Source organism: Daktulosphaira vitifoliae, unplaced genomic scaffold, assembly GCF_025091365.1.
Source record: "Daktulosphaira vitifoliae isolate Bord-2020 unplaced genomic scaffold, ASM2509136v1 Scaffold_3, whole genome shotgun sequence".
Lineage (NCBI taxonomy): Eukaryota > Metazoa > Arthropoda > Insecta > Hemiptera > Phylloxeridae > Daktulosphaira > Daktulosphaira vitifoliae.
This window is the reverse complement of record NW_026099574.1, coordinates 25,958,666-25,968,657: the sequence shown is the minus strand read 5'-3', so window position 1 is coordinate 25,968,657 and position 9,992 is coordinate 25,958,666. Positions and strand designations below refer to the sequence as shown.

Here is a 9,992-nt window from a genome sequence, read left to right as displayed (position 1 = left end):
TAGTAAAGTTTAGTTCTCGATGTTCAATAAATAAATCAAATATAAATTACGCGTGGTTATTGTCCACGTAAGTTTCTCTAGATTTACAAAGAAATAAGAATAAAAAAATAAAAGATTATGGTTAAGTTTTATATTAGAGGATCAGAATTGGATCGCAAGCCGTCTATTGCCTATATTACCAACATAGAATAATTATATTGAAGTATTTGAAGAAATCAATATAATTATGTTTTTGAAGTACATTTTTGGATCGTGCGATTTTTATGATAATTTATTGTCTAAAGTGAAAATTGGTATATATTAATTCTGATAATAGTTATAGCTCTAAAATAAAAACAGCATTACAAAAGCAGTTTTATAACAAATTATACGATAATATCTTAGAGTATCAGTTATTTTATGAATTATTTTATTCATTGAGTTCTGTTTTAATTAATATAAAAATAATCTTCAAAAAATTAAACTAAATTTGTTATTATTAATACATTGCAACTTGAGTTCAAAGATTAAATTTAAATTTTTGTTTTTTTTGAAAGTAACTAATGTTTGTTAACAAAAATGATACATTAATTAATAATGAAACCATAAGTTGAGTAAAAAAGCCACCCCTAACAACTATTCATAAATATTACCAGTATATTTAAGGTAGTACAGAAATGAAACAACTAATCATAATTATAAACATTTAATATCAATAATGAACATATAAATTATTATAATTTTTTATCTTATGAAAAACTTTAAAGTCGTTTTAGTATAATACATTTTTTTTATTGATGAAATAAATATATTTTTTGTTCATATTGCATTTATTGTATGAAATAAAATCAAAAGTTTGCTCACCATTTTTTCATAAATAATTTTTCATGTTATTTAATTTACATATGATATTAAAACTATTTATTATTTAAAATTTCTATAAAACATTAAATGCGTAACAATAATTTAAAAAAACAAGTATTCAAAATATAATTAATACTTATGAAGTAAATATAATTAGCAAATACCGATAATACTTTAAGTGTTCAAGAAAAACATACATCTCATGGTACGTATTGACGCATGTAATTCCAATTAATAATTATAATAATGTGCTATAAAATTAATAACGATGCTTAAGAGTATACAAGTAATTTAAATGTATATAAATATAATTTCATAATTACATTTTTCAAATAAATGATTAATGATATCGTACACATTTAAGTTATTGTTTGGCGATAGTAATTAATAAATGAAAAAACAAATAAATAATAATTTACAAAAACTAAAAATATAATAACATAATAGGGTCATCAAAAATTATAAGATAGCAAATAATTTTGAGCAAAATTTAGTCAATATATTTTACATACGAATAAATATTAATTAAAAATACATATTTAATTTAGTTAAGATACATTTAATAATTTATTGTTATTTATAATAGTCATAATTGAGGTATATTACAAAATAAAGTTTGCTTCTAGTTACATGTAATTAATATATTTGGTTTCATTATCAACAGCTCGTAGCAAAATAATACAAAAAAGAAAGAAGGTAAATATTTCTTTTGAAATAAATAACACTAATGAAAATCTTCAGAATTAAACAATAAGTCTACAAAACTAACTTATTGTGTGGTTAAAACTTAAAGATTTCGAATATATACCTACCAATTGGTCGGTTTATTAATTCTGAAATGTTAATACTCAAAGGGAGTTTTTCCCTAAGGTTAAAATAGACAATATTTATTAAAATTCAGCCAAGTAATTAGTGTTACACAAATTATAAGATGCTTCATGTCACTTTTTCAAATCTTGGTTTCCATATGTTTACCTCTTTTGCCACAATACCTACGGCAAATATTGACCATCACATAAGCCATTACGTTTTTTTGTTTTGTTATCACTGAACCGTTGAAAATGTACGGGAAGCGTTTGCGTCACGATTTATTGTAGTCGCCTCTATGTTGGTGAGGTGTAGAAAATAATAAATAGATATTTTCGATAATATTGCAAGGGCGGCGGTGGAAGAGGTGGACATAGGGATACACGTTATCACCAAGATACGGAAGAGTGACGGTAGAAGCAGCTATAGTGGTATATCTTAAATGGTACACTATAAATACATTATACCGTATAATTATAGTTAATTAAAAATATTTTATTTTTTGACCCTGGGTACACAAAAACACTGTTGTAACTTGTGGTATTCAAATGGAAAATATTGATTATGTAAAATCTTTAAAGCAATTTGATATTTTCATAGGTATTTCAAAAGCATTTGAGGGATCATAAAAATAAAATGGATTTTTAAGAACAAAATAAAAAAAACTCTAAAATATAACATAATTCGTTATTTATGTAATATATATTATACATACACAATTTAATAGCGCCAAAATTCAAAATTAGGTATTTAACCGTTATCCCTGTCGAAACAATACCATAAAAACACAAAATTAATAATACTAACCAAAAAAATAAAAATCATGGCTATGTCAATGTGTTCAGGTAAACTATAAATAGGAACAAAAAAAATACAGTTAAATTAAATAAAAAAATGTCTAAACTTGTATGCTAATCGTTCATTCATTATGAAATTAGACGTCCGTTGTCGGTCATATGATATCAGTTTCGTACACTTTATTGATGGACGTTGTTGTGGATGTGTTAGCGGTGGCGGCGGCGGAAGCGGCTGGCTGTTGCCCACCGGTGACGGTGGAAGTGGTGTCGTTTTTGTCGGTGTCCACCGATGACTGAGACGCCAGTTGAGTCAGCGAGCCCGACATGGGAGCAGCGGCACTCATAGCTAGTCCCATCTTAACTAAAAGATTGCCTTCGCTTCCCGTCTTCTTTAGTTGTAATAAATCCGGTGGCAGCTGACTACGTTGTAACTGTTGCAAGCGCATGTACTGTTCTTGAAGTGCCTTCTGTTTTTTCAACAGTTCCTGATGTCGCTGCTCAAGTTGTTCCTGTCTCGAAGGTCCACTGTTGGCCACTGGTTCCGGCAACGGTAATTTGCCGCTACCGCCGCCGCCACCGCTACTGCTGCTCGTCGTCGTGGAGACACTGGCCAGAGATCCTTTGCGGCTAGGGGGGCTGCCCGAGGCTGTGGACGACAAGGAGCCCCTAGGGGAAGTTGTCGGTATGACACCGGTGGTTGGCGACGCTACCGGCGACTTTGAACTAGTTCGGGGTGGCGGGGGTGGAGGCATTCGTTTGTTTTGCAAATCAGGCGTTCGCTCGGGCACGGGCGGCTTGGCATCGGATGAAGTACTGCTCAATCGCCGTAACACCGGTCTAGGCAACGTTGACGCCGCCGTCTCCGCCGCCGATGTAGTCTGCAGTTCATCTAACAAAGTGTTGAGTGCGTTCTCCGCACCTGCTGATTCGCGTTTTCCAATGCCGACGGTTGTAGCGGTTCCGGGTCCGTCCTGGTCCACGACACTCCCCTGAAAAACGATACGATAAGAATTTTACAACGGACATAGTGACATTGTTCAATGTTTTTGAGGCTTCTACGTTTCAGACAGTTACTACAATTAAACAACCGAATTGTTACTTAGTTTAAATGTCGTGTCAAAATATTTATTAGCTTATCATAATCTAAGTACAATAATATCTAATATCAATAATAATATTTATAGGTCTAATTTATGGCTCATACAATACAATTTGCCAATGAATTACATTGCTAAAAATATACAGGTTCAATTATAACGAATACATTTGAGATTAATAAATATATGTATATAATAGAAATTAAGAAAATTTAAGAAAAAGGAATCCGGGTCATTAGAAATTCTTTTAAATTAAAAAATAATTATTCTACACGGTTTTTAGTTAAAATATTTCATTTTTAGATTTTACACGAGTACATGTCAAATTAAGCGAAACTGAATGTACGAAATTAATTAGGAGAAAATTAATTTTAAAATGTATACAAAGTAAACCCGTTTATTTAGATCGCCATAGTTTATAAAAAAGAAAATCAAACAGTTACTGACAAAAAAAAAGGGTTGTTGAGGGTTCGTAAAGGTAAATATAAATATTCAAGCTTTTGTAACATTGAAGTTTCATTTAATTGGTTAGTAAATAAAAATCTTAAAAACGAAGGTTAGTATAATGAAATCTAAGACCTTGTATTTACCCCAACATTCGAATCCAAACACGGTGTACTTATATAGTTATTGGGGTGAATATCCGTGACAATAAAAAACGTACATATATTTACAATACCTGCTCACAATCTACGTTATCCGTGTAGGCGTTATTCACACACTAAATTAAGAAAAAAATAAACACACACAAACAAAATACAACAAATAAATAAAAATCTAAAAAATGGTAAATAGCAAGCAGCTAATACTTAATATGAAAAAAAAATTGAATACACATAAATTCTACAAAACACGCTGAAAACTTATTTAGAGGCGTATCCAGTGTTTAATTATTTTGTACGCTTTTATGTTTTAATTTAATGTAACTTTGCCTAAAGATTACTGTAACTGCAAAAAACAGTTATAACTAAGAAGAGTTCACGACACAAATTTCGTTGTTAACAAAATTAACAATTAAAATTAATTTAATGTTATGACACCTCGTTAATACAGCACCACATTAGATACGCCTCTGGTGGGTTACATGAGTTCTTGACACTTTTGATTGAAAGCACTACAGAACCTAAGATTTAAACCAATCATTGCAGCAAACACATATAAAGTGGGCATGAACAACACTTAGGTATTCATGTACACTTACATGTATGTGCAGCATATTTATCAAGTAAATTTAAAACATTTCCAATGTGAAATTAACTTTTTCTTTTGGTTTTAATTTGTCTTTACAAAATGCGTAGTAATAATACATCACAAAGGGAAACCTAATTATGTGTGACCAAAAGTAAAACAAAATAATGTGTGAAAATAAAAAAACTTGGATGACAAATGATGAATAAATAAACAATATCACATAGAGTAAGGAAGGACATTATAATATTATGGTTGTCTATAAATTCATGCACAAGTCCCATAAGAGGATTAAATATTAATAAATAATATTTTAATTTTACCAAAAATATGTTCTATTATCTAAAACGATTGATAAGAACCGTGTAAAAAATATATAGCCACGCATGCATCGTCGGAAAAGAGCTAAAAAATGTAAACAGTAATTTACGGAAAACATACCTAATCATATGAATGTAACATGTAAAAAATAAACGAAATGATAAAAATAATGTTTATGTGTCAGATGGACGTTTATATGACGAATCAAGCGTATGAATAAAAAAAATATTACACAAATATATAAAAATGATTATAACAATAATAATGTATAACAAGCGTAAAAAAAATGTAGAAGAAATTCGGACTGGTAAACAATGAAAACAATAAAAAAAATTTACTCATGGCTAGTAATTGCATCCTTGAAGTTCGCACTCCAACGCCAACCAAACTGGTAGCCGATTAAAAACAAAAAAATACAAAACAAAAATTAATTTCATAAAGCTCTTTCAATATTATGGTTTTATTTGATAAACGTTTTTTTTTTTTATCAGGATTTCATAATCAGTTTATTTGACATAGTATGCTTACGAGTACATATGATAAAAACAATATTTAAATCAACTTATCGGTAACTGTTAAGGTATTAATAGAAAATAATAATAAAAAATTAATAAATTTAAGAAAATAATAATAAAATGAATATATAATCGCAAAATAATTATTAAAAACACATTGGAAATGCATTATTTTTTTTGTCCAATGACACACGTTATAAAAAATAATAAACGGATCAACTAGTTTTTTTATAAAGCCAAATTAACTAACAAAACAATAATAGTTATAATACGTTAATGAATAATAACAATATGATAAAACAAAGCGATATTTGTGTCAAAAGTCTTTAAATATACTAAGACTTTAATTAATAATTTTAATTTAGGACTCGCGGTCCGAAAATTTTAATACGATTATCCATTACAGTAGATCAAATATTTCTCATAATGTAAATTAAGTATTCATTACGATATATAAAACAAATACTAGTAATTTCAGTTATTAATTGAACAATTGTCTATATACCTTTGCGGACGAAGTAGGAGTGATTGGCGGTGTGTCTTCATTGGTTGGCGACACCCTGGGGTCAGGTAATCGTTGTTCTTGAACAGATGCCAACCTTAAAATTATTTAAAAAACGCTTAAAATGAGTTTGAATAGTCAAATAAAAAATGGTGCTTATTTTGATTATTATGGTAAGGAAAAAATAATTATCAAAATTGCGTTAAATATTAAAAATTAAAACAAAACATTAAGAATAAAAAACATTATTGGTATTCTTAAGTTTAGATATAAAAGTACACATTTTTTTGTCTATAATTAATAGAAAATAAATAAAAATGTTTGAAATTATAACAATGAAAATCTATTTGACGTAAAAAAATGTACCTTTTGAGGGTAACAAGTGTTCCTGTCAACTTTTTACACCTTTTTAGAGCACTTTCCAATCGATCGGGTTCTTCTTTGAGAAACCTAATAATAGACAACGATATTATAACACATTTACTCGCACAAGATGAAATGTTTTTTTTAAGTAAGTTTTACTTTTCTTCGGAAAGAGCTCTATCCATTTCTTTTGTTAATACATTTCTGATCGATTCTTGTAAACTCGGGAACCTCATCTTGAGTTCGGCAACTGTTTTGCTGCAAACAAATATTTCAAACATTTGTATACATATTGTAATGTAAACTCGTGTTGCGTATCTGACCTACAGTAAACTCAATTTTTTTCTCACCTTGATTTACTTAGTACAAGTGCCATGTTCTCGACGTCTGACATATTTACTCGAGATTTCTTGTTTATTACGTTACCTCGCAATTCCTCGACTGTGCTTTCGAGTTCTCTGTAAATAAAAGACAAACGCCGTAAATGTCACAGTGATAGGCAATTTAAATACATTAGACAATTTGTACAGCGGTTATTTCAAAAACATATACACATTCACACACCTAATTTTCACTCTTCGCCTACTGGACTGTCCAAATTTGTTTTACAATAATGAGATTATTTCTCATGAAAGTTCAACAAGTTATATAGATCTCTTATTCCGCAGACAAACTTGGAGCTTACACTTTAAATTTAAATGTAAACAGCTTAATAGCCATCTGCAGATATCCTTACGGCAATCCAACATTAAATTATCAAACTAACTCTTATTATACAAAGCTTTCCTTCAACCCATCTGGTCTTATGGCATCCCTCTATGGGAGTCTGACTAATTGAATATAAAGATAATTCAGACTTTTCAAAATATTGTCATTCGCATAATAACTAGGTACTTCGGTACCTCAAAAATAATCAATTTTTATGAAAACTTCAAAGTCAAAACAATAAAAAAATATATAAACTGATTTTTTTTGTAAAAATAACCTTTCTTTTGCTTTTCATTTACGCTTGCTGATTCCTAGGCAATTGTGATATTGACCTTCTGCTGGCCTTAGTGTAATCTTACACAGAGTGTAAGTTTATCATCAAATAAATTAATAACACTTTAGAAAAAAAAAGTTCAAAACGAGTATTCACTTTTATTAGACTTTATGGATACTCATATAATGTAGTTAAGAAGTATAGTTTTTACAGCAAAAAGTTTTAAATGATTTTAACAACGTTGCACTTATTCGAATATCTAGGAAGAATTTCATCAGTTTAAAGTTTACATAGTAAACTAAGGAACAAAGATAATTGTGAATCAATATGTATAATATATTTATATTTATAAAAAAAAATTTCTTATGCTCTAATATCAATTGTATGTTTAGAATTAAATATAATTTTTAATATTTTGATTTTCAAAAGAATTTTAAAGATATATTTTTACAAAAATTAAAACCATTTACCATCAATTAAGAGAATGTAATAATTATTTGTCTGAAATTTTATAATTAAGCTAAAATACTACTACGTAAACAAAAATATTAATAAATTATAAAATCGATAAGATTTCAGAACTTATCATTTTAATTAAATTAGGACCAACTTTTTAAAACCTAAATTAATTTATTAGTTTTGTACTGGCTATAAGTAAAACTATTCTATAAATTATATCAGGATAAAACTTCATATTATTTTGGAAAACCGTATCAAAACTGTTGTGTTCTTAGTTTTTGTTTGAATATAACACGAACAGTTTTTGATTTTTATAATAAAGTAAAACTCTAGTGATGGTTAATCACCTACAAATCTAAGCAAAACTGTCATATTTTTTATAGCAACAATTAATAAAATGGGAACAGTAATATATTAAACGTGACAAAACAACATATATATTATCTAATGTATTAATAATTGAACACGAAACAAAATATGATTTTATTATACGAAGTAATTAAACTTAGCAGGTCGTTGACCATATTACATTATTATTTTTTTTAGAATATTACGTATTTAATTACGCTTAAAAATATACCTTTTTAAACATAGATTGAAGTAAGAAATAAAATATTATGCGACTTACGTTAAGTCGGTTTCTAGCCTGATGATTTCTTGTTTGTAAATATCTTCTTCCCTGTCCACAAGAGCTCTCTCTTTGGATCCTGATTCATTCCACGCTTGATTGGCACCAGAAGCAATCAACGCTCTAATGACAAAATGATTAATTAAATTAATGAAATACAATTTAGTATACTCTTGCAACGATGCACGTGTTAGACCGAACAACTATGTATGGCAAATGTGTCTGATCTTCTTTTTTCACAAGTTTTAAGCCGTGTTTAATTTTAAATAGATTATTCAACGAGTAATTAATGTGAGACTTAAAGATATATTGATTAAGTAATTGTGTCTATGGGGAAAGTGATATATGTTTTAGCTAACCATACACGGAGTGTTCAAAAACTAAGGAAACAGGTCAATTGTTACAAACAATAAGAATTATAAAACCCATTTTTTTACTTTACTGAACACTCTATATACAAAATCAGTACCTTTAAAGAAAAGCTGAGAGGAAGTTGGTTATCTAATATAAAAAAGACAATAAACTATCTTTTGGTATGTTTTTTTATGGAAATTCAATGAAAAAACCGAAGTACAGGAAAGGTTTGAAAGATACCTCCACGCATGTATTTTTTATTTTTTTATTTGATTTTTGAAGATGTTCCGGAACGCCAGAAAACTTTTAACCTATATCGAATCAAAGTTCTTGAAATGTACTGTAATAATTAAAGGAAATTGTCCGGACGATTTCTTCACTATGAGAAATGAGCCATCAAAGAAAAAAATTCAAAATTGAAATAAACTATTTTAAATGAAGTAACAAACATTTAATACTCGAGTGAAATTAAAGAAATATTCAGAAGTTAAAAATTACAAATATCAAATTATTGTGTAATTCTACAGATTCTCAACGAAAGTGTTTTTTATGATAGTGATGTTAATCACTGTCAGATATTATCTATACTTGTCCCAACTAAATCGAGTCCCCAACTGTTCTGGATTTTTATTTTTATAATTCAACTTTAGATTCTTATTTTTTAACAAACATTTTTTTAGCATTCTTTTTTTAAAATATATATTATTTTTAATTTGTTAATAATAACTTTAAGATGGAAAATTTAAGTCCACAAAATTTTTTAAATATTTAACATAAAATTTTTTTTAATTTTTCAAAAAGGTATCAAAAAAACGTTAATGACATTAGATATATCTTTAGTATGAGAATGGTTAAAATTTTTTTTATTCGAATGTCTATATAGACATAATTATATGATTATATATAATAATTTTACTATTAGAAATCAGTAATAATAATACAAACATACCTTATTTTTATAAATGTGTCTTTAATTGTTTCTCTAATTGTATGAGCCTGGGCTTGGGACATTCTCCTTAAATTTCGCGCTTCTTGCCGCAGGTCTTTTGCTTTTTTTTGTAATACTCTAAGTTGATTATACATTTCCGGCGTGAGTTGTAAATCTTAAAAAGTTATATTGATATAAAAATATATGA

The 9,992-nt window shown here is 28.1% G+C and overlaps 1 protein-coding gene across 22 annotated transcripts in view; it reads right to left on the bottom strand.

The window, feature by feature from the left end:
* Nucleotides 1–2,306: 2,306 nt before the first annotated feature.
* The window catches only part of LOC126902897 (coiled-coil domain-containing protein AGAP005037), a 104,261-nt gene continuing 96,575 nt past the window's right edge, over nt 2,307–9,992 (bottom strand). For 20 of the 22 annotated variants that reach the window (XM_050680585.1, XM_050680590.1, XM_050680589.1 and 17 more), the window contains 7 exons: nt 9,806–9,959; nt 8,503–8,625; nt 6,784–6,891; nt 6,593–6,691; nt 6,437–6,520; nt 6,074–6,167; nt 2,307–3,436 (listed from right to left, as the gene is read on the bottom strand). In XM_050680585.1, the coding sequence (XP_050536542.1) occupies nt 2,603–3,436; nt 6,074–6,167; nt 6,437–6,520; nt 6,593–6,691; nt 6,784–6,891; nt 8,503–8,625; nt 9,806–9,959 (1,496 nt within the window). In that variant the 3' untranslated portion in view covers nt 2,307–2,602. Of the gene's footprint in view, nt 3,437–4,134; nt 4,266–5,391; nt 5,442–6,073; nt 6,168–6,436; nt 6,521–6,592; nt 6,692–6,783; nt 6,892–8,502; nt 8,626–9,805; nt 9,960–9,992 lie in introns of all 22 variants that reach the window. The other 2 variants (XM_050680600.1, XR_007703368.1) reach the window with 2 other exon arrangements.